Below are 26,959 nucleotides of genomic sequence, written 5' to 3' on the forward strand. Positions count from 1 at the left end.
AACACAGTGACACTGGGGCACCTGGCTGGCTCAGAGGAGCGTGTGCCTCTCAATCTCGGGGTGGTGGGTTGGAACTCCATGTTGGGTGTAGAGATTACTTTAAAAAAACAAGCTTAAAACAACACAGTGACACTGCTGTAGGGGGACCCTTGGGTTCTACCCAGGGGACTTCATGAGAACCAGCTCTTTCAACAGACCCTACAAAAGCAGATGAGAAGGAAGACAGAGAAACCCAATGGAAGTGGTCTTTTCCCCTTAAGTAGGAACATCCCAGCCTCAGAGAAACAGCAGGAAAGGCTCTGAGAGGCTGAAAAGGTGGGATGGGCACCAGGCAGGGGGAAGGGGAGGGACCCACCCTGAGCACCAGTGGGCGTGGCTCCACCCTTCCCACCTCCGAGCCATGGGGAGCCAGGGGCCCGGAGGGCTGCCCCTGGTACAGGCCCCCTACACAGTTCTGCTGCTGCCATTAGGGACAAGCCGCCAAGACCCAGGGGCCCGGAGCTTCTTCCTCTGGGTGAGTATTAGCCCAGCAAGAGGTCCCAGGGAAGCCTACTTCCTGGATCTGCCCTTACATTTCCACTCAATTTTCAGGACCCGTAAGTCTTCTCCCCTGCTTCCCCTTGCCCTCCAGCTCAGGGGTCAGTCTGGGTTCACACTCAGTGACCAGTGAACCCAACCAAGGGTTGAGAGAAATGGCCGGGGCTCAGAGCCCTGCTGGGGAGCAAGTCAGCCTCTGCTTCTGGCCTTTCCAGCTGCAGAAGATGCAGGCTCTGGAGAGGGAGCAGGACGCCCTGTGGCAGGGGCTGGAGCTGCTGGAGCACGGCCAGGCCTGGTTTGAGGGCCGTCTGAGGGAGGCACAGCAACAACAGCTGCGTCTGGGGGCTCTTGGTGAGGTACGGGGCTTCTGTGCGGCGCAGGGGGGCTCTGGGGGCACGGGGGACATGTGGACACAGCCTGACACCACCCTGGAAAGGCAAGAGTTAATGGGCAGGGATCATGAATTGTAATGACTGGATGCCACCAAGTGCAGGTTGGTGTTCATTGTCAGGATTGGAGGAGGCCGGTCTGCATTCCATTCAGAGGGACCTGATTTGGATCACTCCATTGAGATGGGGGAGTGGCCTGGATTATTCCAATGGGTCAGGACTGGACAGGGAGGATCCATAAAGAACAGGGAAAGGGGTACTATCCCACCTGAGGGGGATGTTGAAACGGGACTGTTAAAGAGATGGTAGGGAGAGTATTGGATTTTTCTACCTGTCTGGGGGGGGGCGGGGTGCGGTTCTGTGGTGAGGGGATCCAGCTGGAGAGGTAATGGCCTGTGGTGACAGAAGAGCGGCAGATGGACCTCAAGGTTTCACCATGTTGTCAGCCTCTAACTCCTCCTTTAGAATTTTCTATCAGATTTACACTCAGAGCCTGGTGGCCCCCAGTTAGCCCAGATTCAAAATATGAACATCTGTTTGCAGAATCTGATTCAGGAGAAGGTGAGTTTATTGTTTTTAGTTTGTACTCTCGGGAAGTGGGGGTAGAGAGGGGACTTGGGGTCAGCACTGGTTTAACAGAGAAAAGCAAATCCCAGCCTCCTCTCCCTCCCAGTTCTCCCCACATCCCTCGAATCAGGCTAGTTCCTGTGCCACCCAGGACTGGAAGGGAAGGCCAAGGAAGCAGACGGCATGGCAGCAGCAGGTAAACTGTAGGGAAGTGGGGGGCAGGGCGGAAGCCCCGGCCCACAGGTGGGGGAGGAGCACAGATGCCCACACCGGTTCTCTCCTCCTCTCCAGTTGTCAAGGCAGCAGAAAGGAGGCACTCAGCCCAAAGGGGAGACTGCTCAGCTGGGCTGTCCCAATATACGGAGGGGCCCCACCCGTGTGTGAAGCCTCCTCTCGATTTCCTCAGTTGGTGACAGGGGAGGCTGAGTCAGAACCCCCAGTCTCCTTATCCTGCTTCTTGACTTAACAGATAATTGGCTCCAGGTGGTGGGCCAACTGAAGTCCTAACATCTTGGTGTAAAGTTTCTTCTCCACAACTGAAAACTTCATTTCATCTGCTTGGTGTCTTATGCCCTCACTCGCCCTTAAGTGATCTGCATAAATGATCTTTCTTTGAAATCCCTCTCTGGAGAAGACATGTTTATTGAAACTGTCCTTCAGCTTTAAATACAAAAATAAAATAGGAGCTTCCTCAGAATTTCAAGTAAGAACAATTCTATAAATAAACCCCCCACTCTCAACTTTAGTCTCCTCCCCATATATCTTTCCTTCTACCTGAGCTTAGGAAAGCATGAATAAATAGTGGAGTAAAGAGATTTTGCTACAGAGAAATAGAGGCCAATTTTCTCCAAAAAGGAGTATTTGCTTTGGTTCCCAGCAGGGTTGGGGAAAGTGCATTGTGGGAAAGTCCATTGCCCTCTATCCCAATCTCACAAAGAAAGAGAGGGACAAGTGTGTGAGAAGGAAAACGTCCATCCCAGCTGGGAGAGGTCGGGTCCCAAGGCCCGGTTGCCTTCTCACCAGTGGGGCCAGACTGAAAATAGCGCTGCAGGCACATCCCTCTAGGGGTTCTGGTGTCACCAGGAGGCCAGGCCTAGCAGAAGCAGCACCCCTCCAACTGTGCCCCACCAGGGGTTGCCCACCAGCCCTCCCCCAGCCCTTCCCCGAGTCACCGAAGTGGAGGCAGGGCTGGTGGAGGCGAGGATAGGGCCAGATGAGTGGGCAGGGGCAGCCAGCGGGTCCTAGGGAGAAGAGGGAGAGCCGGTCAGCGTGTCTGCACCCAAATTAAGCCTGCACCTACCACCCCTTACACTGCTTATCCTGCAATGGAAAGTGGGGGTGCTTCACCTGCGGGGTGGGGGCCAGCACCAGGAGCCGGAGGAAGGCATGGGTCGGGGGCACTGGGCTGGCTTCTGGACCTGTCGCAGTCACAGTCACCATCACCACGGAGTCTGGAGCCGCTGAGTCCGGGATCTCCAACCACAGGCGCCCCCAGGCGGACTCATTTGGTTCCAGGCGAACCCTGTCGAGTACGGACGCCGGGCTGAAGGCCCAAGCTCTCGAATAGTTGAGAGCCCAGGGTCCGCGCCCAAAGCTGGAGGGGAGGGGAGGGGAGGCGAGAATCTGAAGGCCAAGCGAAAGTGGCTGCTGTGGGCGGGGCTTAAAGTACCAGCTCCCACGCCAGGGGAACCGAAAGGTGGGCCGGAACTGAACCGGAGAGTTCAGGAGCAATACCTGGAGAGGTTGGAGGTGAGAGCGAAGCTGGGCTTGACAGAAGTCCTAAGATCGAGATCCTGAGGGCCCGAGAAGCTGGCGATGCGGAGGCTGAGCGGGGCCTTGCTGCCTGGAGCCAGGAATCCCGGGGAGCCGCTGAGCTACGGAGGAGGGCGGGTCAGGCGAGGAGGAGCCGCTTCAGCTCTCTCCAGCCCTACCTGCACCTTCTTCCTGCGTCTCACCTCCAGAAGGACAGGGACCACGGTGCAGGGCTGGGGAGCAGCTCGGTGCAGGCTCTGCCCCTCTCCGTCCCGGCCAATCAACTCCAGAGAGAAAGGTCCCGCAGTGGACAGAAGTGCAGACGGTAGCGAGGCCGCGAGGAAACCTCGCTCCAGCGGTCCCGTGGGCTCCAAAGGCACCCGGCCCAGCTCGACACCTTCCGGGACCCCTCGTAGGACGACGTGAGAGAAATGCGGCAGAGGAGCTCCAGGGTTGCCTCTGGAGCCCAGCCCTGTCACCTCTACCAGCAGCTGGGTCTGGAGGCCTGGGACAGGGGAGGGGAGGGGAGAACACTGGTCCACAGGAGATTCAGAGACAGGGAGAAAGGAATGATCGGCTTTTGGAATAGGGGTTACCTCTGGGGATGAGTATGAATGGAGAAAAGGGGTTACCTCTGAGGGCTATTGTTGGGCAGGGTCAGGAAAGATTCTGGGATGCTGAAAATGTTCTAAATCTTGAGTCGAGTGATGGTTACATGAGTGCATTATATGAAATCCACCCAGCTGTATACTTAAGTTATTGCACTTCATTATATGCAAGTTATAACTCAATAAAAGGATATATATATATATATATATATATACACACACACATAATATACATACACAATATACAATACACATATGTATATAGACATATACATATACAATATATACATGTATATATATTAGTGGACAAGTTGGGGGGGTGGGTAGACGTACCTGCAACTGGCTGAGTCAGGGGGTAGAGGCCAGGGTGGGGGCCATCCTCCACAGGGATCCCAAAGTAGAAGAGGAAGTCCAGGGATGTCTGGGCTGAGGAGGGCCAAGGCAATCAGAGACCTTCCTGAGATGAATGTGATTGATACCGCTCTCTGAGCTCTGCAGCCTTCCCGTCCCTTCCCTTCCCAGCAATATCTCCCTCCTTACCTTGCACTCTCACCCGGGGTGTGCTCTCGGCTGTGACCAGGATCTCCCAGGTCCCTGTCTGTGGGGGGTCACTGATGGTAACTATCCAGAACTGCCCAAAGCGGCGAGTGTGACCTAGAGGTCCCTCGCCTTCCTCCTGGCCCTGGGAGACCCCTGGTGGGGGTGGGGGAGCAAGAGATTGGCACATGAGCTAGCTCCTGTCCCTTAGGATGTCACCCTTCATTCTCCATTCTTCCCTCTGCCTTGAGACACACGTGTGGAAATACCTGCAGGGTTCCTGATCCAGAAGCTGCTGACCTCCCCATGGATCCGGACTGTGACCCTCTGGAGCAGTGCATCCACGCTGAACACAAGTGGCCTTCCAGACACTACAACAGGAGGTTCCAGGGGAAGGGTAACCTAGAGGGACGGGCAGAGCCAAAAAATAGGGGAGAAGATGAGGCATTGAATGAAGTGGGAACAAAGACAGGAGAAAGGTGGAGACAGAAAGAAACTAAGTCACACATGGAGAAGGGATACCAGTGAAAGAGGGGCCCAGGACCAGGGATGAAGTTACGGTCAACGACAAATTGGAGGCAAGGGATTAAGGGTGAGGTGATTGCTTCTTGTCCCTCCTTAAAAGATGGCAGGACTTCCGAGGACAGACTACTAGAGGCCAAGACTGGGGGACAGGGGGCGGTGCTAATAGGGAAGGAGCAACGTGGAAGTTGGGTAGCCATGGATCTCAGAGAGAGAGAGAAACTTCCTTTCCCACCCTTCTGACTGCAGTGGCAACACAGCAAGCAGTGTTAAACTATTAACCTATGAGAAAGAGCAGTGCTGTGTTACCTGTACCCTCAGTTCTGAGCCAAAAGCATTAGTCCCTCCAGCCCTCATACTTACCAGGTCAGCCATGCTGTCCCCAACAACAGCTGCCACATCCTGAATGTGCTGGTCTTTGGTGAAGATTACCTCTCCTCCTGAGGCCAAGGCCACTGCTTCATAGGGCTCAAAACGCAGAGGGGACAAGACCTCACGCCGAGCTCGGCCCTGAACCCTCGATGGGTCCTCGGTCACGAGGAATGTTACCTGTGCCCAGAAAAAGAGGCCAGTACTGAGTACTCCAAGTGCTGTCTACCATTGTCAATGAGGATCTGTGCTCAAGTGTTCTGCGGAGCTGATGAGGAGGAGTAAGGTCTTGGTCTACCCTCTGACTGTTCCTGCAGGGTCTCCCAATGACACAGCCCCAGGCCTTCAGTTAGTAGTTGCCACTCCCTGTAACTGTCTCCATTTGTCATCCACAGCGGATTGCTGGCAACTAGATCTCCAGTTCTTCAAATGGTTTATTGGAGACCAGTTCAAATATGCACTCAGCATCATGTAAGGGATCAGAATGTGTTATACTCATTGTCTGCTTCTCCCACCCCATGCCAAGGCTGGTTCAACCACCAGAGTGTGGTGTGATCCTTGTTACGAGATAGTCGTCAACAAGGTATGGGAAACCCCATATCTCTGGGTGGCTAACATCGGATGTCCCATCAGCTGTGCTCACTCTGCAGCGCCGCTCCTGAGTCAGGGTCTCCACCCGGTTGGTGAGAAAGGCATCCTTGGGGGAGGCGTCGGTGAAGACAAAGATGTCTGAGAGTGGAGGTGTGTGCAGCAGAGCCAGCTGGCAGAGAGAGAAAGTGCTCGTGTTAAAAATGGCAGCAGCAGAGGAATGGGTAGAGGAAGGGAGGGCAGAATAGAAAGAAATATGGCCCTGGAACCCTGGAGTGAAGCTAGTGGAACTAGGCTCTGAAGGTGGGGTGGAGGGTGGAGGTCCCAGGAAGCCTCTAGTTCCCCTTGGTGGTGGGAACTGGAAAGGAAGGGGGAAGAAGGGAAGGGGGAGGGGGAGGGCAGACCTCCAGGGCTGACAGACACATCTCGGGCTCATCTCCACCCCCCAAGGCATGGATCTCATTGAGTTGTTGCCAGAAGCTGTCAGGGTCACTGGTGGTAAAGACAGGGCCAAACCCTGGGGAGGAAGAAAGAAGGTTGAGATGAGTGACGAGAGGGCTCCCCTCATCCCTACCCAGGGCCACCTCTCACCCCCCAGTCAAGAGGCCTCGCTGTGCTCCTGGGGTGAACAAGTATTGAAATAATAATATTCTCTGATATTTCTATAGGCAGGGCTGGGTAAGGGCTAGTTACCTTTGCGGGGAAGTGGACCTCATTTCCTTAACAAAATGGCAGCATTTCCTGTGGTCCTGAGAGGGCCTTTATTGGATATGTGCGTAAGTATAAAAAAACACCTGGGGCCTCAGATTCCTCACCGGAAAAACCAGAGAAATAATGGTACCTACCTCAGAGTGTCATTAGAAGGACTAAATGAGTTGATTTTGTAAACCTTAGAATAGTGACTTAGCATATAATTAATGCTAAACTCAAAGCTTCATCAAATATGTGATAAACCAGGGCGCCTGGGTGGCTCAGTCAGTTAAGCGTCCGACTTGGGCTCAGGTCATGATCTCACACTCTGTGAGTTCGAGCCCCACGTCAGGCTCTGTGCTAACGGCTCGGAACCTGGAGCCTGCTTCAGATTCTGTGTCTCCCTCTCTCTGACCCTCCCCTGTTCATGCTCTGTCTCTCTCTGACTCAAAAATAAATAAACATTAAAAAAAATTAAAAATATGTGATAAACCCCCGTTAAATTCCAGCTACTATGAGATTTGTGCAGGTAAATCAGACTCAACGCTTGCCTTTAGGGAATTCTCAACGCTGTAGCTATTTTATTTGATGGCCATTTCAACCCTAGAAAATCCTGCCTATCTTCTAGGGTTGAAATGGCCATCAGATAATATGGGTCAAGTACTGACTCATTTTATCGATGATGAAACTGAGGCAAAAAAAGTCTAAATGATCAGCCTAAGCATGCACAGTGACTGGTCAACCCGGGTCAGTTGGTCTAACTTCCAATCTGTCTCAGAGGCTTCACAGAGGCCTGGACCCATCCTCATCCCAACCTCTGTGTACAGCAAATGGGGAGAATTGAAAATCACTGACTAACATGGAAGCCTAAGAAAGCAGAGGCCCCTGGCTAAGCACAGATCATGATTAACCTCATGTGGAAAGTGCTGCCATTTTGGAAACAGAGGAAGAAGTGGCCGATTGTACACACAGAGGTACCAGTAAAGGCTCAACCATAGGAAACGTCACCATTTTAAGGAAGTGGAGCCATGAGGCCCTTTCCCCCACCAGTGGCATTTACCCCTTGCCCTAGACTTTCCTTCCTTCTGCTATCCTCGCCAGACCACAGTTACCTGGATCATGGAAAGGGACCAGAATGTAGTGGACAGGCTCCATGGGGCTGCCCCGTCGCTGTTCCACAATGTGGCGAGCCTGGATTTTGGCAGCATTGATCTCCTCACCCATACTGCCTGTGGTGTCTAGGACGAAGCTCAGACTGGAGGCTGGGCTGATGTCCAGCAGCCTGGGGAGCAGGCCAGAGATACGGTGAGGAGTCTGCACATTTGTCCCCAGCCCCCATTTACTCAGCTCCCCTAGGAGCACATGCGCATTAAGGAGCACATCGCCCAGAGGCCACTCACCTGGAGAAACCCCTGTCTCCCAGCCGGTTTCGCAGGAGACTGAGGGCCTGGATGGAGGCCAGAAGGGCCAGTTTTGCTGCCTGGAGGTGCAGCATGTGATGGGGAGAGAAGCCTGGGGATGTGCTATCCTTGTTGATGCCTCCCCGTGGTGGCTGGGAGCTGCTCTGGTCAAAACGGCCCCCATGGCTACATTTCCCTGGTTTGGGGAAAGAGATCTGGAGGGTGGAGGTAAAAAACCCACTGCCTCCTAAGAAAATGAGGCCCTTTTTGACCTGGCCTGACCTCTCACTCTTCAGCAAAGGATCAGCAAGAAAGATGACATTTGTGGAGGGCCAGTCTGGAGTAAATCTAGAGGGGTCAGTCATCACAGTACATGGTGGATCCCCTAATCCCTCCAGTCCATCCCCCAAAGCTACCCTTGGGTAACGGAGAAGTCTTACTGGTTGAATAAGAAGCTATTCCCCCACCCAACAATCATGGCCACTTCAGTGGGCCTCCATCCATTTACCCCATCCCCAGCATCCACTCCTTCCAGAAGTGATGCCATAGGAAATGGGACAAGGGCCTACAGTTCTGAGATCCCTAGGGAGAGGGTCAGGGGAAAGGAAGCGACTTTCTCCCCTTATTTCTGCCTGGTACCTGGAGGTTTGGAGGGATGAGTTCCAAAGTAGCCAGAGGTGAGGAGTGTAAAGCCCAGCAAATTCCTGGGGCAGCTCAACTCCTCGCAATCAGAGCAGGTAGGATCGTCCACTGGGAAGAGAGGACAGGGGTCTAGATCCCAAGATCCTGCCACCACTGACCTTTATCCCCATCCATCCAAACTTTGGCTTTTCCCTGAGCTGGCAAAAGCCTAAATGTACCCTTCTAGGATTTCTGAACAAAAACCTAGAGATCATCTAGTGATGAGACTGAATATGTGAGACCGGGACTGTGCTAGGAAACCCGGAAGCGTAAGCTGTGGACAGGAAGTGAACTTGTAATGGACAGAAGGCCGCGTCATAGCTCAGGTGGAAGGATGAGGGGACTGTGAGGAACAGCCCTGTATGTTCCATCCCATGTTGGAGGAGGAAGCCACACGAGAGAGAACTCAGCTGAGGTCTGCAGACCTTGGTCCTGGCTCTGTCCACCCCTGTGACCTTGGGGAAGCTATCTAACTGACCTGGCCTTTGGCTGGACTGGGGGACCTCACAGGTCGTTCCAGAGAAGAAACCATGTCACATCCTATGTGACCTGAGGATGTGACACAGTGTCTGGGGAGGCTGAGAGGACATGGCTTTAGTGGGCTTCCCCCATCCCCTGGGGTCATGGCCGTACCTTGTGCCAGGCTCCGGAGCTCCTGCCTAGGCCAGAGGAGGTGAGGGTGTGGCTGCTGCTGTCCCAGTTCCACCCAGTTGCTGTGACTGTAGAAATCCTGGGGGGAGGGAGGGCGAAGGGGAATGAGGCGCTGTCTGACCATTCTCACAATCTCCAGCGCTCATTCTCCCTCCTGGAAAGCCTCCTCCTACCCCCACTGCTGCTGTCAGATACCCCAAGTGCCCTCCACACCCTCTGCCTGTCGCCCAGAACAGAGCTCTCCCCAGGTGGGAGCCTCCCGGTTTTTCCTCCCTTCCCACTCAGAGTCCAATCAAAGGCCCTCCAGTGGCCTTCAAGGCCCACTCCCAGCCTCATGCCTCGTCGCTTTTCTCCAGCCACACTGGCCTCCTGGCTCTTCCCACAGGGAGAGCTGCCAGTTTGGAGGTGGGGGAACTAGGGACCAGTCTCAGGGCACTGGCAAGCAGTGCCCCATCACTTCTTGAGTAGGGGGAGGTGTGATTAAGAAGGCACCATTAGGGGGCGCCTGGGTGGCTCAGTCAGTTAAGCATCAGACTCTTGATATCTGTTCAGGTCCTGGTCTTGTGGTTGGTAAGATCAAGCGCTGATGGTGCAAAGGCCATTTGGGATTCTCTCTCTCCCTCTCTCTCTGCCCCTCCCCTGCTTTCTGTCTCTCTCAAAAATAAATAAATAAACATTAAAAGAAGAAGAAGAAGAAGAAGAAGAAGAAGAAGAAGGAGGAGAAGAAGAAGGAGAAGGAGGAGGTACCAGGAGGAAGTCTGTATCTGGGGGACGGGAAGACCCGGGGTGAAGAAACCCCTGCCCATTTTACGCAGTTCTCACCTGCAAAGCATGAAGTGCAGCCCCAAGGCGCTGGCGGGCCAGGGTGTGGTCAAGAGCTCTGGCCGCCACCAGGGCCTCCCGGAGAGCCCCCACTAGGCGTGTGCGCCCCTGGCCCAGCCGCTCAGCATCAAAGTGCAGGTCAGGGTCATTCCTGGATGTTGGCAGAAAGTCCTGGGCTGCGTTGGCACGGGAGACCTCACCTAAGGCTGCTCGGAACCTCCGGGAAGGAGACCCAGGTCCAAAGTAGGCAGCAAAGAGGTCGTCAGCAAGGAGGGTGCGGCCCTGGAGAGAGTGGGTTAGGGGACAGGGGCCCCTTGGGTTGGACCATTGCCCACATTTTCTTAGCAACTGGCACTCAGGTTGGGTGTGCAGGGAATTGAAGGTCCTGGGCCCTACGAAGGAAGGACAATTCTGGACCTTTCTAAGGGGCGGGGGGGGGGGGGGGACTCCTGATTTTAGGACCAGGACTCTTGGGTATTGTTACTGCAAGGGGTAGAGGTGGGGAGCCAAGGAAGAGAAGGATGTCCCTCCTCTTGGCCAGCAGGGCCCTGAAGAAGTAGAAGTCCCAGGGAATTGGGGAGTCCAGCTGGGATGTAACAGGACCTGGGGACGCTCACCAGGAAATCCTCAAGACGAAGCGGGGGACGGCCCGGGGGTGGCTGCTCCAGGAAGAGCTGCAGGGTGACATTGAGTGCCGCCTCCTCAGTCAGGTCCTGGTGGGTGACGGACCCGGGGGCAGCCAGGAGGCTCCAGATGTTGGGGAAGAAGGAGGATGCAGGGAGCAGCAACTGCAGTAGCAGCAGCAGCAGTGAAGGATTCAGGTGGGCCAGGGGCACATCTGCAGGGAGCATGGCTGGGACATGGACCTGAGGGACAGAAGGCTCTCGAGAGCAGGAAGCAGCAGCGGGTCCAGGGCAGGCCCAGCTCTTCAGCTTTGTCTCCACCGGCACCTGCTTTGGGCCCTTCCTCTGCTTTGCCTGAAGCACCTGGATCTGCCCCAGCCTGGCCTCCCCTCTCAGTTGCCTAGACAAACTGAGGGCCTTAATGGGCTAATGGGGACATACACCTGCAGGAAGGAACTGAGGCTCCTTCCCCAAGACCCCCTTCCCCACCCCCAGACCGACACCCACACCCCCAAACACCCAGCACAGAAAACCTGATGAGTCTCCTCTCTAGGCCTCTCCCTTACCTGGTTGCTGGGTCTCCCGCAGGGCCGCTGGGGCGTGGTGTCACAGGGCACTTAGGTCAGAGTTATAATTAACTCAGGACGAGTGGAGGGGGAGGGAGGCCCCGGCAGGATGGGGGCAGGCCAGACAGCCCCTGGCCCCTCTACTCGTGCCCGCCCAAGGCCACAAGCGGCAGCCGGCACCAGGGCGGGGCTCCCCCAGCAGCAGTGCAGAGGTGAGTGGAGAAGAGCTGGGAGGAGGAATGAGTGAGCAACATGACTCAGGCCTGGCTCAGCGCCAGGGACAGACCCAGGCAGACGCACCTCTCTGCTCACCCGGCGCCTCTTGCTCAGCCTGCCGCCCTTCCACTACCTTCCCAGGCACGGGCCCTCAGTGCCCCTCCCCGGCCCCACCACACACAGACAAGAGATGATTTTGTGGCAAAATATTTTATTGCTGCCACCCCCATGGCGGACTGCTGGGGGTTATGAAGGTCAGAGTTGGGTGCATCACAGCATCTTCTGAAATAGCACGATGGCCTCGTCCACCTTCCTGAGCTCTGCTTCTGTCTGCTGGAGCTGGGGGTGGAACAAGGGAGAGGGGGTGGTGGGTGGTGAGGATTCAGGCCCAAGAGAGACCTCCAAATTCTCGCGATGGCAGAGGGGTCCCAGTTGGAAAGATGGGTGGGGACCGCAGCAGGGAGTAGTTTGGGGACTGTGTGAGCTTGGCTGGCCTGTTCCCTCCGAATTCTCACCAACCTCCCCATCAGCACCCACCTTCCCCTCCATCATCACTGGCCTCTCAGGTCTTGCCTTTTGCCAGAGTGGTCAGTCCCCCAAAACGAAGGAGCCCATGTGCTCTAGCCGGCAGCCCGACCCCCAGCTGGACGGCAGCACACAGGGGTTAGGGACGCAGCCTCCCAGGCAGGCACTGGGCCTTCATTTGTAAAATGGCAATGGGGACACCCCCTGCCCTGAGCAGGTTTCCGGGAGATTGGACTGAGCCCTGCTCAGCGACCAAGGCTCCGTAATGCAGCCTCCGCTCATTCCTCTCTGCGTCCATGTGGTTCACCCCACTGCTCCTCCCTGGAGAGATCCCAGGTGAGCCCGCCAGGCTTCCTGGCTGTAAGTGGTCCTGAGACCAGCACCAGGCACTCAGGATGTTCTGGGCACTGGGTGGGGCACGAGGGCTCTGGCTGGGAGGCAGGATACCTGGTTCTAGGTCTGTCTTCACCTTGCTTGTGTGACCTTGGGCTGTGCCCCTGCTGCTGACCGTTTCTCATGTAAGAGGAGGGATTACGTGGGCCCCGCCTATGCAAGGGGCCCGGGCGGCCTGCTCCCCCATGGCTGCCCAGGGCTGGGCCTGATGATGGAGGGAGCAGATGGTGTGGGCAGTGGAGAAAGAATGCCCACCCACACCACACACCTTGACTTTGTCTGCCTCCTGGACGTCAAGGGGCACCTTCGTAGGGTAGTTCGAGGCAGCGCGGCGCTCCCGCAGACGCTGTGCCTGCCGCTGTGCCTCACCACGCTTGGCCTGCAGCTTGCCCAGCTCCCGGGCCGGGTCTACCAGTCCCTGCAGCTGCAGGTGGACGGAGCAGCGGTCAGAGGCCAGGGCCACAGCACAGCCCTGTGGCGCGGGAGCCCCCAGGGCCAGGACAGCCACCACGCCCGCGCTGGCCAGCGCCTGCACGTAGCCTGACACAGCCGATGCCAGAGCGCCCGTGGCCTCATCAGTCACTTCTAGGAAACCTGCGGGGAGGGAGGAAGGTGAGATGTGGCCCCAGGAGACGCAAGAGGAGGCAACCACGTCGGACAAGAGTCCCAGAGTGGACTGAGGGGCCAGTGGGACGAGGTGGCTCACAGTCAGGCCGGATCCGGGTGAGGTTGTAGTCGGCACGCAGGGAGCGCACAGCTCGTGTGATGCTTAGGGCCAGTTCCATGGCAGCTTCTGCCTCAGGGTCCTTCCAGGAGCACTGTGGGATGGGAGAGGGGGTGAGGGAGGCAGGGGGGCAGGCCAGAGCCCCCCTCTAGGCTACACCCCATACCTCCGAGGGCTCCGGATAGGGGGTAATACAGAGGCTAGGCGGAGCTTGTAGCGTCCGCCGGGGCAGCCTCTGGAACAGCTCCTCGGTCACGAAGGGCATGAAGGGTGACAGCAGCCGCAGGCCAACGTCCAGGCAGGTATAGAGGGTCTGGCGAGCACACTCGGCCACCACCTGGTCCACCCCATTCAGCACGGGCTTCAGGCACTCCTAGGGGACCAGGAAGCACAGAGCACGAGGCTCAGGGACGGAAAAGGCCCAGCCTGCAGCCCTCACTGTGCCTGTGAGGACCAGGAAGGGGACAGGTTGGCTCAGGTCTCGTGGCCAACCACTGGCAACGTGAGGTCCAGGGCTCTGCCGCCCCCCACCCGTCTCTCAGCTCCTCCTCACCAGGTAGACATCACAGAGCTCATAGAGCCAGAAGCTGTACTGGGCAGTGGTGACAGCTGGGAAATCATAGGCCTGGAAACCTTGGTTGCTGAGTCTCACGGCCTCAGTCAGCCGGCTGCGGATCCAGCGGTCCACCAGGCTCTCATGGCCTCCAGGCTTGGGAAGAAGGGGCACATCAGTGAGGAAGTACCATAAGCCCAGGGGGAAGGAGGCAGAAGCCCATGGGCGGCAGGAACCATGGGCAGATCGGCATTCCAGCAGCCTGATACGTCTGAAGCAACCACCATGTGCCCAGCATCTGGAGGAAAAAGGACCCCCACCCCCTTCTTGGAGGACCCCGATGCTCAGGCTTTCCCTGTATCTATCTGTCCCACCTGTTGCAGGAAGGCTCCTCCGGGGCAGGTGCTGGGCCTCCTGACTCAGTGGCTACAATCGTGACACAGCACGGACCATGCTCGATGCCTGAGCGGCAGATGAGCTGCCTGTGTGGGTGCTGCCCACCCTGCCGCCTACCAGGCCCTTACCTCAGAGGTGGGTGACGGCACAAAACCCTTCCCAAGGCCACGCAGGGCAAACTTTGTGGCGTTCCAGAGCTTGTTGCAGAAGTGGCGGTATCCCAATATCCGGTTCACATCCAGGTTGATGTCGCGACCTGGGCGGGTGTGAAGTGTGACTCCTCACTATTCTCCCTCCCAACTCGTGCCCATGGCGAAGGAGAAGGGTGGGCTCAGGGAAGGAGGAAGGACTCAGTGGAGAGGTTTTGGGGGCCATACCCTGGGACGTGTAGGCACACAGTCCAAACCGGAGGGCATCGGTGCCGCACTCGGGAATCCCCGCCGGGAAGTCTGCCTTCTGTGGGGAGGAGTCAGTCGGGGGCGTCCTGAGGCAGCCTCACCTACCTCAGCCCACACTGTAGCCCCAGAGCCCGTCCTCGGTACCTGCCCTTCTTTAGCCTTCTCCACCTCACTGGGATCCAGGTTGCTGTTCAGTAACTGGTCGTGGAGGCCCTGAGGGTGAGGTGGGAGCGGTCAGGGGGCCGTGGCCACAGCCCCACAGCCCTTCCCAGCCCGGCCCAGGGCGCAGCCCCACCTGCAGGGAGACTCCGTGGATGACGTCCAGGGGGTCGATGACGTTGCCTAGAGACTTGCTCATCTTTCGGCCATGGGCATCTCGCACGATGGCGTGGAGGTAGACCTGACAAGCAAGGGCAGGGAAGGCCCATGACAATGTGTCTCCTCACCCACACCGCAATGCCTGCCGGGGCCCTGCATCCGGTCTGCCCCGTTCTGAACCTCAGGCCCCCACGGTACCCCTGCCAGTGCATCTGGCACCTTCATGGGAATTAGAGGCGCTCCCTCATCTAGGAAGCCATGGCACAGAATCACTGAGTGGAACCCGGGCTGGCTTTCAGTCCCCACAAGCCCTCTCTGGCTAGGCCCACCCACAGCTGTCCGTGGGCTGTGCTGTGTCCCCATGTGTGTTGAGCCTGAGCTGTGGCACAGGAGGGTTGGTGATGGTAGGGACTGTGGGAAGGGTGTCGGCAGTCTTATCACCTCTCTGAAAGGCAGCTTGCCAGTGAGCTTCAGGCCAAGCATGACCATCCTGGCCACCCAGAAGAACAGGATGTCATGGCCCGTCTCCAGCAGCGTCCCCGGGTAGAACACATTCAGATCTTCTGACTGGGGGCAGAGCAGGGCATGATGGGGAGCCAGCACCCACCTCCAAGACCGCCATCCCACCCTGGGCTGGTCCCCCAGGAACATACGTGGTTGGGCCAGCCCAGGATGGAGAAGGGGAAGAGGCCAGAGGAGAACCAGGTGTCCAACACATCCTCATCTGAGGGAGGCCAAAGGTCAGAGATCAGAGGGGACAGAGATGAGGATCAGAACCCCGGCTCTGCCCTTCACCCCCAAGGCCCTGACTTGCCTTGCTGGAGACTGATCTTGTCAGGGGACACTCCAAATTCCTTGGCTGCCTTCTCCCGGGCCTCGGCCTCGCTGCGCCCGCTCACCCAGTACCGCCCATCAGGGTCCTGCCAGAGGTAGGGTGAGTGCCAAGGGGGTCCCTCTGCCTTGCCCTGACCCCTCCCCCCAGCAAGGACCCCACAGACCCACAACTCCCTGAGATGTGCCAGTGTCCAGCTCTGGCCCAGTTCTCACCTCCCCTGGGGGCACAGCTGGGTCACTAACTGTGATGAAGTAGGCTGGGATGCGATGGCCCCACCACAGCTGCCGGGAGATACACCAGTCCCTGCAAATGGTGGGGGGCAGGGGGATTAGGGGGAAGGGACGTGAATCAGGCAGGGGAGGGAGGTGCCCCGGCTTGTGCCCTGCTTAGCCTCTCACCCAATCACCCTCCCACATCAAGGGCCCTGACGCACCGGATGTTGTCCATCCAGGCGTGCCATGTCCGTTGATGGGCCTCAGGTAGGATGCGGAGGTCACCCCGTGTCACAGCAGCACTAGCGGCCTGGGCCATCTCCCCACAGCGCACGTACCACTGTGGCCTCAGGAGAGGCTCCACCACGTCCTTGGACCGGCTGTGAGAACACACGGGTGGGAGATCAAGAGGTGAGCACCCTGAGGAGCCCCTCCCCTGCCCTCTTCCCAGGCCCCCGTCCTCACTTGCAAAGCGGCACCACCATGGGGTTGTCCTCAATGCCTCGGAACAGTCCCCGCTCCTTCAGTGCCGCCAGCACTGCCTTCCTGGCCTCAAACCTCGGTAGGCCCTGGGTATGAGACAGGCCTCATCACGGCCATGCCTACATACCCCACCATCTCTCGACCTGGCCACCACACCCCAGGTAGTCTCACCAGGAAAGGCGGGGGCACGTTGATGAGGGCCCCTCGGGAGTCCATGATGCTGATGGCCTCCAGCCCGTGCCGCTGCCCAACTTCATAGTCATTCTGGTCATGTGCGGGGGTGATCTTCACTGCACCTGGGGTGTACGTGGGGGTGCCGGGGTCACGAGAACTCAGTGGAGTCTCTATACACACCCTCTTTTGCTGAAAGATGTGGCCCCCAGACCACCCTTGTCTCCCACCTCTCGAGTACAGCCCCCTGAAACCCAGCCCAAATCCTGCTGGTTTAGGAAAAGCTTCTTCTTTTTCTTCCAGGGGAAGATGAATGACCAAAGGGTGCCTCCTTCTCTCTCCAGAGGACAGCCCCCGGCTCACCTGTGCCAAACTCCATGTCCACAAAATCGTCAAAGACGATGGGGAGGCTCTGAGACGAGAATGGGTGAATCACGCTCCTCCCCTTCAGGTGCTGGGGGCAGAGGGAGACATCAAAAATTCAAGAAGGCAAAAGCAAACAATAAATCATTTCAAAGATGAAAAAAAATTCAAAATGGGCTGGACCCAATTCCTCTTACCCAGGTCCCTGATTGTCCCAAAACCCAGGGCCAAAAAGGAGCTGAAAATGAGTTTCTGATGCAATTTTCTCTCAGCCAAGAGGCTGAGCGCCCATCCCAACCTCATTCACAGTGTAGGAGCCCCTTCCGACCAGCACTCCTCCCCAGCTGTGGGCAGCACCCCTGCCACACCTGGTATCTCGGGTCTTTGGGGTGCACAGCTACGGCCACGTCTCCCAGCATCGTTTCAATCCGAGTTGTCGCCACTACCACCTCCTCGTCACTGTCTAGGGTGACACGAGGACTTGTGGTCTCAGCTCTGGCCCCTTCTCACCTCCTACCTCACCCAGCCTGGGACCCTGATGCCCCTGGCTCCTACCTGAGCCTTGGACCTTGTAGGCAAAGGAGACAAGGACCCCAAACTCCACCTTCTCCTTGTAGCCAGGCACGGAGAGCAGAGTGCGACCTGTCAGCTCCTTCTTATCCACCTGTGAGATGGGTGTTAAATAGCCAGGGAGCTGGAGTGGGGGGGCGGAGATGGAGAGAGCCTGGGTGGGGGTGGGGACACACCTCGATGTCAGAGATCGCAGAGTTGAGGGTGCAGGACCAGTTGACGAGACGGGTGCTGCGATAGATGACTCCTTCCTCATGGAGCCGGACGAAGGCCTCTGTCACAGCTGCTGAGAGTTTCTAGGGAGCAGGGGGAGTCACGCATGGGCCCAGGTGCCTAGGGACCCAGGCAGACTTGCCAAAGCAGCGGGATCTGGCGAGACTTGGGCTGTCCAGAGTCCCACCGTCAGCACACAGACCCCTTTGAGGGCTAGAGGGCAGAAGTATTTTTCTTGAGGAGGAGAGAGAACTATGGGAACACAAAGGCAGGCAACAAGCCTGAAGACTCTGAAGATGGCAGGGAAGCCACTCAGCTAGGGACAGGTGCTGGTGAAGACAATCCTGGGAGTTCAGGCTCCATAGGAGAGTGAGGCCCCAATGTGTGCCACCTGAAAGAATGTGAGCTCCCAGACCGGGTGACAAAGGGCCATGATAAGGGACAAGAAGTGGTATTTGCAGCTGAGCCCTTAGTGATTTCCTATGAGCAGTGGGCTCCCCTCCTAGGGGAAGGGTGCTCTCTTCTGTGGGTGCTCTGGGAGCTTCCCTGTCCTGCCTCAGCCCCAAGACCCCTCCTACTCACAGGGTCCATGGTGAAACAGGCTCGATTCCAGTCCAAGGAGCTGCCAAGCTTCTTCAGCTGGTGGTAAATCCGGTCACCCTTCCTGGAAGTGGACAAACAGGCCGGGATCAGCACTCAGGCCTGGGCTGGAGAGAGACACTGAGCAGCTGATGGGGTATTTTCACCCGTCCCTCTGAAAATGACCTGGGCCCCAGAGCCCACTGACCCTCAGCCTCCATGAGGGTCTGGCTCTGCAGCCACGGCCAGAGGCTACAGAGATCTTATCTGGACAGGGGGACAGGAGTGGGGGGGGGGGGGGCTGCGTACTCACTCCTCTTTCCATTTCCAGACCTCCCGTAGGAAGGCCTCTCGGCCCAGCTGGTGCCGGCTCAGCCCCCGTTCGCGCCAGAGTTTCTTCTCCACGACCACCTGAGTGGCAATGCCAGCGTGGTCACAGCCAGGGTTCCACAGGGTGGTCTCCCCTCGCATGCGGTGCCTATGGGAAGAACACGAGGACCCAAGGGGAGTGGGCTGGTGGTCCTGGCATCAAAGGAAGAAGGGGCTCCTGGGCAAGGAGTCAATGGACTCAGGAAAGAAAGGGGCCCAATTCTAAAGTTATAGTCAGGGAGGGGTGCCTGGATGGCTCAGTCAGTTAGGTGTCCGACTTCAGCTCAGTTCATGATCTCATGGTTCATGGGTTCAAGCGCCATGTTTGGCTCTATGCTGACAACTCAGAGCCTGGAGCCTGCTTCGGATTCTGTGTTTCCCTCTCTGCCCCTCCCCGACTCATGCTCTGTCTCGGTCTCTCAAAAATAAATAAATGTTAAAAAAAAATTTTTTTTTTTAAATGTTCTAGTCAGGGAGCAATGTGCAAGGACAGCCAGAGCAATCTGGCAAAAGAACAAAGAAACAAAGACGCTCTTGCCCAACTAGAAAACAAAACGTATGAGAAAGTTATGATTATTAAACAGTAAGTTACTAAAAAAATAAATAAATAAATAAAAATAAACAGTAAGTTACTACATAGAAACAAAGTTACAGATAAAGGGAACCAAACCGTGTCTAGAAACAGATGCAAGCACATTCAGTATTTGTCAAAAGTTGCATTTCTTATCAGTAGGGAAAGGATGAGCTACTGAATAAGTCTGTTTAGGACAGCTAGCTAATTAGTTCCCTACTTCGCAACACTCACAAAGATAAATTCTAATCAGACTGATGAACTCAACACTATCAGAAAAGCATTAGAAAAAAATAACACACTTTTCAAACTAAAAAAAAGACCAAGACACAGATGAGACTGTGACTCTGAGGTAAGAGAGGCCTTTGTTAACAAGACGCAAAGATAAAGCTAAAGAGCCCTGACAAATCAACTAGACCAAAATGTAAAAACCTCAGAATAAGACCCCTAAGTAAAGTTAAAAAGCAAGTGATAGGCCATTTAGGGGGAAGTGACTAGAAGCTAGTAACACATTAGGGAACTAATCAGGAGGTGAATTAGAGAAAATAGAGTAGCATTGCAGGGCTACATCTGCCACGCTCTGGTTCAAGTTCGTGCAGCTTATGCTTAAGCTCTCTGCTGATGTGGCACATAAAGCCATTAAATTCCAATGACCTTTTCTGTGACCTTTTCGAACTAAGCACATTAAAGCGGGGAGAGGAAATTATTATATAAACAGAGGCAACTGGGTGGCTCAGCCCATTCAGCTTTTGACTCTTGATCTCAGGTTCAAGCCCTGTGTTGGGCCTGGAGCCTTCTTAAAAATAATAATAATAATGAAATAAAATAAAATAAAGATATTAAAAAAATAACAAAGAAACACTACCTACACATCACTTTCAAAGACTCATCAAACTATATTATATTCATTACTTTATAATCTGATCATCCCCACTACAGTTAGATCTCCTTGGGTCCTGGGGAATAGGGACTAAAGCAACTCCACTCTCCTGAGCTCTTCAATCCTCAAAGTGTTGGTTAAACATGTACTGGATACGGGGGCACCTGGTTGGCTCAGTCGGCTAAGCATCTGACTTCAGCTCAGGTCATGATCTTGGGGTCTGTGAGTTTGAGCCCCGCATCGGGCTCTGTGCTGACAGCTCAGAGCCTGGAGCCTGCTTCAAATTATGTGTCTCCCGTTCTCTCTGCCCCTCTCCTGCTCATGCTCTGTCTCTGTCTCAAAAATAAAAACATGTACTGGATACAAACATGTTTTATGAAATCTGGTGTTTGTTAGGTATTACCAAAGAAGTAAAACATAACAAATGAAAATACAAAGAATAGGGGCGCCTACGTGGCTCAGTAGGTTGAGCGTCCGACCTCGGCTCAGGTTATGATCTCGCGGTCTGTCTGTGAGTTCGAGCCCCACGCTGGGCTCTGTGCTGACAGCTCAGAGCCTGGAGCCTGCTTTGGATTCTCTGTCTCCCTCTCTCTCTGCCCCTCCCCTGTTCATGCTCTGTCTCTCTCTGTCAAAAATAAAATAAACATTAAAAAAAAGAAAACACAAAGAATATTTTACTAAAAGCATTTCTCAGGGTTTGTATAAAGTTGACCAAAAAAAAAAAAAAATCAGTAAAATGTCATAGGTATTTGCATGAAAGTACCCTATTCTCTGCTGGGGAGAAAAAGAAAAAATATAGATATACAACCCACTTTTATTAATAATGTTTTGTTGATGGAAATATTTAATGTTGTGTTTCACGTGTTTTTTTTTTTAATTTACATTTATTTATTTTTGAGAGACAGAATGAGACAGAGCATGAGTGGAGGTGGGGCAGAGAGAGGAGACACAGAATCTGAAGCAGGCTCCAGGCAAGCAAGCATTCAGCACAGAGCCCAATGCGGGGCTCAAACCCATGAACCACAAGGTCATGACCTGAGCCGAAGTCGGACACTTAACCAATCGAGCCACCCAGGCACCCGTGTTATTTTTGATTCTAAAATGTTGATAGAAATCTATTTCATTTAAGTAAATGGGAGTTTCTAACATTTTATTTAGGCCATGTTCATTAGAAAAAAGGCTGCTACCTTAAAAGTTCTTTTTTTTAATGTCATTTGCTTCTTTTTTTTAAGTTTATTTATTTATCTTGAGAGAGAGAGAGAATGTGAGCGGGGGAGCAGAGAGAGAATCCCAAGCAGGCTCTGCCCTGTCAGTGTAGAGCCTGACTCAGAGCTGGATCCACCCAGGGGCCCCACCTTAAAAAGTTTTCTAAGAAGTGTTCATTCTTTTCTAGTGTTACTAAGTTGACTGTTGTATGTTACATGTATTTAACACAACTCTGTATTTTCAGCTTTCAATTCCTCACAAAATTCTAAATCTTATGTTGTATCCCTAGTGCCCAGAGCACAGCTGGCACATAGTGATGCCTGATAAGTACTTCCAACCAAATTAAGTTAGTAAATAAGACTCCAGAAAAATTTCTCAGAACTTAAATTAAAATTAAATAAACCCTGGCTTCTAAAGATAAAAAGTTGTTTTAAAATACTTTTCTAGGGGCACCTGAGTGGCTTAGTCGGTTGAGCATCTGACTCTTGATTTCAACTCAGGTCATGATTGCAGGATTGTGGAATCGAGCTCTGCTTTGGGCTCTTTGCTAAGTGTGGAGCCTGCTTAAAATTCTCTCTCTCTCTCTCTCTCTCTCTCTCTCTCTCTGTCTCCTTCTGCCCCTCTTCCCTGCTAGCACTCTCTCTAAAATAAAAGTAAATAAATAAATTGAATTAAGTACATTTTCAAAGAAACTTGCCATCTGGAATATTAAATTATATAAATTGTTAACTAATTAAAATATTAAAATAGTAAAAATTAGGAAGGAACAAGTACTAGAACAGGAGAAAACATACACAACAAACCAAAAAAAAATCAATATCTGAATATTAAAGAATCTTCCAACAAACCAATTAAAGGAAAAAAAAAAAAAAGAATCAATAGAAAAATGGACAAAAGATGGGTACAGACGATTCATATAAAAGGAAACCTGACCGGCCAAACATGAACAGGCACAGACTCAGTAATCACAAACAAACACGGATATGTCCAGGGTCGGAAAGGGAACAGGGAAATGAATACCCTCACATGCAGTTCACATAAGTATAAATCACTGAAGCTGCTTTGGGGGCAACTTAATATAAGCATGTCCCTCAGACCCAGAAGTTTCACTTCCTGATAGTATACCAGAGAATCCTTCCACTTGCACTTGAGAAAGCATATACAGGAATGTGTATTCCAGCAAGGTTTTCAAGAAAGAAAAATCAGAAACAGCCATTAATAAAAAAGTGATTCCAGGGCACCTAAGTGGCTTAGTCAGTTGAATGACTGACTCTTAAGAGCCTGCTTAAGATTCTCTCTCTCTCCCCCTCTGCTCCTCTCCCCGTCTTGTGCATTTACTCTAAAATAAAATAAAAAAAAAAAAAAAGTGATTATTACAGCACAGCCACATTATAGAATGCTATGGAGCAATGAAAGAGAATGAGATCAGTCTATGTATAAGAACAAGGAAAGATCTCCAAAGTAAACTGCTAAGTGTAAAAAAAAAAAAAAAAAAAAAAGTCGTAGAGTAATATGTTTGGGGTGAGCCCTTTATGTTAAAGAAGAGAAAAAGAAAAACCCACTCAAAAGGAAAATTATACAGTTCTATGGGCATGCATATTTGTAAGTAGATAGGAAAGATCTGGAATGATACACATCAAAGTGGTAATAATGGCTATGTTTCAGGAGGGAGTAGGTCTAGAGAGACGCAAAGAGACTTGAAGCTTTAAATTTCTTACAAAAACATATTCACAGATTTCTTGTTTAACTCAAAATAATGTTATTTTCCATAGCAAGAGCAGGGAGAGAACAGCATCTGCAAATGAGGGGTGTTGGTTGCTTGACTGGGGGAGCATGCTGAGGACGATGGGAATGATTACGAGAGAAGTGTAGCACCACCAGGGGGCACAGCTGAGGGCCAATATGGAAGAAGGGAGGACAGATGGCCTGTCAGGGAACAGAAGGGAGGACAGGAGTGAGAAGCCAGAGAAGGCAGAGGGAACCCGTTGAAGGAGAGGACAGGAACTCACCATCGGGTCAGGGAGTCCTGGATGGCGTTGGTGAGTGCGTGGCCCAGGTGCAGGGAGCCTGTCACATTGGGGGGTGGGATGCACATCATGAAGATTCCCCGGGGATTTGGTGCTGACACGCTGGCACGCTGATGGGGGAGGAAGGACAGGCACATGCTAAGGCCTCATGTCACCTCTCCCGGCCCCCTCCCAGGCAACCTGTCCTCTGGCCCTGCTGTCCCCCTCCCACATCTCCTCTAGGCCTGGGCAGTGGAGGCCACTCACTCCATACTCGGGCTTGAAGAAGCCCTGCTGCTCCCACCAAGGGTACCAGGCAGCTTCCACGTACTGAGGGCTGTAGGAGTCAGGCATGGTGCCACTGACATCTGGGGGAGAGAAGGGGAGGGTCAGTGCCTGAGGCTGGGAGCAGCTGGACCGATGGGCCTCTGGTGCTCACATCACAGGACAGGCATTGGGAGATCCGGGGGCTGTGCAAATCCTCACAAGCCAAGCAGTGGGAGCAACGGCAGAGTAGGAAGGGGTAACACCGCGCAGCAGCAGCAGCTGAAGAGGGTGGAGGTGAAGCGCTGGGGTCCCTACCCCCTTCTAGTACCTTTCTTTTCCCCAGATGGGGTTGGGAGGTCGTAGGTAATGACCCCAGGATCCCGTTTCCCCCTCTTCTCTGGTTTTGGTTTCTTCTGCTTGGGAGGGAAGAGATACAGGCACAGATATCATCCACCCATGTGTGCTACCAGCTTTCTTCCAGTCCTACCCTTAGCTTCTCACCTCCCCTGGGGGTGGCTGCTGCTGTTGGCTCTTCTGCTTCTGCTGGAATTTCTCTAGCTTCTCCCGTTTCTTTGCCTCTTTCTTGAGTTGCGTAGCAGTCTTTGGAGGTGCAGGGACCTCAGAGCCTAGGCAGAGGCACAGAAATGCCAACTTGGCCCATTGGGGACCCTCTGTGAACCTTACTACTATGTTTCAGATGGCCTATTCCAGCTGCCCAGTGCTCCTCCATGCTGGTCTCCCATCTCACCCTTCCTCAGGCCCCTTCCCCAGTGATTCCAGAATTCATAAGAAAAAAAAAAAGAAAGTGAACTACACGGAAAGCCCAGAGGAACCCCTCCCATTTTACTCCCTACCCTGCCTCACCTGGCTGTTGGGAGAGCAGTCTGGCCCCTGAGTACAGAACCACCTCCCCCAGCACTGCACGGAATTCTGGCTGCTGGACACAGGTGATAAACCAGCGTGTCACATTACCCCAGATCCGGCGCGCAGAGGGGTCCAGGACCTGGGATGGTGACAAGAAATGAAATAGCCTTAGTCACCCTATAATGAGGTCTGAGGGGAGCTTCCGTCATTCTTCTCTAGGCCCCGGTGACTTACGTAACGGAAAGGCAGCAGCAAGGCTGTGACAGCCGCCAGGTCAGCCAGAGTGGGAGCCTCCCCAGCCAGGTAGGTGTGCAGCCGAAGCCACTCTTCCAAGGGGCTCAGAGCCCTCCCCAGGGCCCCCAGGGCAGCCTAGCAGGAAAGGGAAGAGGTTATGAATACGATAAGGCTTGGCTCACCTCAATTCCACCCCTTACCCCCACCCAATCCAGGTGACCCCCTTCTACTCCACAAATAACCACCTCTGAGGTCAAATGGTCATAAAAATATTCCCATTTGTTCAATGAATTCCTGCTGAACACTTACTATGTGTCAGATGCAATATATCAAAGACAAGAAGTTAATGTTAAGATTACATGAGACAGCACAGTAATTGCTTCAAGAAGTATTAAGTACCTACTACAGGCCAGACACTTCTCTAAGAATGAGGAGATGAAAACAGACCCTGCCTGGTGGAGTTAACACTCTAGTGGGGGAGACAGACAATAAATATGCAAATATATAACACATTACCCTATTTTTCTTCCTAAGTGCTCTAAAGAAAAATAAATCAGGCTGAAGTGGGGACAAGGAATTCCAGAGAGGGAAACTCTATTTTAGACAGAATAAGCAGGATATAAGGAAGCAAGTCAGGGTCTAAGTCATATATTCATTTCATTCATTCATTCATTCATTCATTCATTCATTCATTCAAGAAATACGAAGTATCCACCATGTGCTCAAAACTCTGCAAGGAGGTGGTTGCTTTGAACAATTCCTGGCTACAGTCTGGTACAGTTCTCTCTCCTCTCCCTTCCAGCCCTTCCTCATTTCCCTCTCCCTCATCTCCTTCCAGCAGGGGCCACCTCTCACACCCCACTTGCCTCTCATCTCTCCTTCACCCAGTCTTTATTTTCTACACTTCACAGTAACCACGGCCTTCATCAGCCTCAGACTCCTCAAACTTCTGTGCCCAGACTTTAAAACACCTGGCACCAGACTGCTCTGCACACTTCTTTTAATCTTCTCGAGTTCCTCAACATGAAAACTTCTCTTTTCATCAACGGGAAGACCAAGTTTAAGAAACTGGCCCAAGGTTATCATACCAGGTGGCAATCTGGGATTTGATCAGTGTTTCTCCACATCTGACATGCTATCTTCACTACCCATTCCACCTTCTTTCTTCTAAATTTCCCCCTCTCCCTCTTCCCTTCTCCCCAATCACCTGGGGGTCCTGGGCAGAGCTTCGGAGTCCCAAGGCCGGCAGCGATGCTCCACAGGCAGCTGGTATCAGCTCCGTGTCGGCGTAACTGACCCACTGTTGGACCAGGACGGCGGCCCGGCTACCGCCAGGGCCCCCCAGGCCTGCTGGCCACAGCAGCTGGGCCACAGCGGTGGCCCCCCACACCCAGAGCCCGCCGGGCCCTTGCTCCAGGGCGGGCAGGCGGGGTGGGGGAAAGGGAGTCCTGCTGGTCGGGGGTGGCTGAAGACAGACGCGGGGGTGGGCTCCTCCCCAGCCCGGTCCCTCCCCAGCCTCCCCATAACGCGCAGCGATAAGGGCACGGAGGCTGGGGAAGGCATCAGGATGAGGGGAGACATACAGGATGGACATGGTTACGCAGGGGGTCCGAATGAGGTGGGCAAAAACCTAAGGAGAAGGAAAGACGGGAAGACTGAGGAACCCAGGGGCGTCCTACTGGAGGAGAGAGGGTACCCCCGTGGGGACTCCTGTACCGCAGGTGCCCGAGACCCCCAGGACTGGAGGTCTGATAGGGCCTTAAAAGCCAAGGGCCCGGCTCTCGGAGTGGCAGTGCCAGGGGAAACTCCCCAGGATCGCGCGTGCTCGGGGACTGCGGGAGGCGCGGGGTAGACCCTCGGCTAGCGGCAGGACGCGGGCTCGGGCCGCCGGTACGTACTGGAGAGAGGTGGTCAGGCCCAGCCGGACAGCCACCTCACGGCCGGGCGCCGGCCGAAGGTGGACCGGCCTGGAGGCCGGGGCCGAGAAGTCCGGCGGGCAGGGACGGTGGGCGGTTCTCCGGGCGATCCTAGCTCCCTGCGACCGCCGCCGGGCCGTGTGTGCCCACGTGTTCCCCCCCTTTGTGACAACAAGCGTTTCCGGGCCCGCGGGTCCTGGCGCGGGCGGCCGTGCTCCGCCTGCGTGTGCGGGTGCGGCCCTGCCCGACACTGGCCCGGGGCCGCGCCACCCGCCGCCGACCGCGCTCACGAGGGACCGCGCGGGACGCGGACGCAGGAGCGGAGGACGCCCCCGCAACCGCTCTTCGGTCAGGCGCCATCGCGGGCACCTTGCACGGGTCCTCGGGCGGGCCAG

At 54.4% G+C, this 26,959-nt stretch overlaps 3 protein-coding genes across 7 annotated transcripts; 1 reads left to right on the forward strand and 2 right to left on the reverse strand.

Moving 5' to 3' along the window:
• The first annotated feature begins 11 nt into the window (after positions 1-11).
• SAPCD1 (suppressor APC domain containing 1) lies at positions 12-1,894 on the forward strand. Of its 2 annotated transcripts, none has more exons than XM_045497740.1 (5): positions 12-514; positions 753-893; positions 1,392-1,487; positions 1,600-1,689; positions 1,785-1,894. In XM_045497740.1, exons 1-5 carry the CDS (start codon positions 401-403, stop codon positions 1,875-1,877), a joined length of 534 nt encoding a protein of 177 aa, XP_045353696.1. In that variant the 5' UTR covers positions 12-400; the 3' UTR covers positions 1,878-1,894. The 2 variants fall into 2 exon arrangements, with proteins under 2 accessions (XP_045353696.1, XP_045353697.1); XM_045497741.1 differs by having other exon boundaries at positions 753-888; positions 1,405-1,487.
• VWA7 (von Willebrand factor A domain containing 7) lies at positions 1,477-11,564 on the reverse strand. 3 transcript variants are annotated; one of them, XM_045497725.1, is made up of 17 exons: positions 11,303-11,564; positions 10,731-10,979; positions 10,114-10,395; positions 9,274-9,370; positions 8,599-8,709; positions 7,960-8,155; positions 7,672-7,841; positions 6,274-6,386; positions 5,925-6,041; positions 5,276-5,461; positions 4,660-4,792; positions 4,394-4,546; positions 4,187-4,279; positions 3,449-3,750; positions 3,228-3,367; positions 2,841-3,087; positions 1,477-2,734 (listed from the first exon to the last, which is right to left on the reverse strand). In XM_045497725.1, exons 2-17 carry the CDS (start codon positions 10,962-10,964, stop codon positions 2,570-2,572), a joined length of 2,739 nt encoding a protein of 912 aa, XP_045353681.1. In that variant the 5' UTR covers positions 10,965-10,979; positions 11,303-11,564; the 3' UTR covers positions 1,477-2,569. The 3 variants fall into 3 exon arrangements, with proteins under 3 accessions (XP_045353681.1, XP_045353683.1, XP_045353682.1); XM_045497727.1 differs by having other exon boundaries at positions 2,841-3,015; positions 11,303-11,559; XM_045497726.1 differs by lacking the exon at positions 11,303-11,564 and having other exon boundaries at positions 10,731-11,246.
• Positions 11,565-11,709: 145 nt separating this feature from the next.
• Positions 11,710-26,936, reverse strand: VARS1 (valyl-tRNA synthetase 1). Of its 2 annotated transcripts, none has more exons than XM_045497724.1 (30): positions 26,547-26,936; positions 25,856-26,278; positions 24,649-24,783; positions 24,415-24,553; positions 24,052-24,176; positions 23,879-23,963; positions 23,551-23,651; positions 23,287-23,414; positions 18,565-18,729; positions 18,255-18,336; positions 17,636-17,755; positions 17,445-17,553; positions 17,258-17,352; positions 16,890-16,980; positions 16,527-16,651; positions 16,338-16,441; positions 16,094-16,252; positions 15,873-15,963; positions 15,640-15,745; positions 15,479-15,549; positions 15,267-15,392; positions 14,803-14,907; positions 14,652-14,720; positions 14,487-14,565; positions 14,238-14,365; positions 13,714-13,869; positions 13,327-13,533; positions 13,143-13,254; positions 12,705-13,030; positions 11,710-11,857 (listed from the first exon to the last, which is right to left on the reverse strand). In XM_045497724.1, exons 2-30 carry the CDS (start codon positions 26,240-26,242, stop codon positions 11,789-11,791), a joined length of 3,795 nt encoding a protein of 1,264 aa, XP_045353680.1. In that variant the 5' UTR covers positions 26,243-26,278; positions 26,547-26,936; the 3' UTR covers positions 11,710-11,788. The 2 variants fall into 2 exon arrangements, with proteins under 2 accessions (XP_045353680.1, XP_045353679.1); XM_045497723.1 differs by having other exon boundaries at positions 23,879-23,966; positions 26,547-26,926.
• Positions 26,937-26,959: the final 23 nt, after the last annotated feature.

The sequence above is a fragment of the Leopardus geoffroyi genome, chromosome B2 (assembly GCF_018350155.1).
Source record: "Leopardus geoffroyi isolate Oge1 chromosome B2, O.geoffroyi_Oge1_pat1.0, whole genome shotgun sequence".
NCBI classification, from domain to species: domain Eukaryota; kingdom Metazoa; phylum Chordata; class Mammalia; order Carnivora; family Felidae; genus Leopardus; species Leopardus geoffroyi.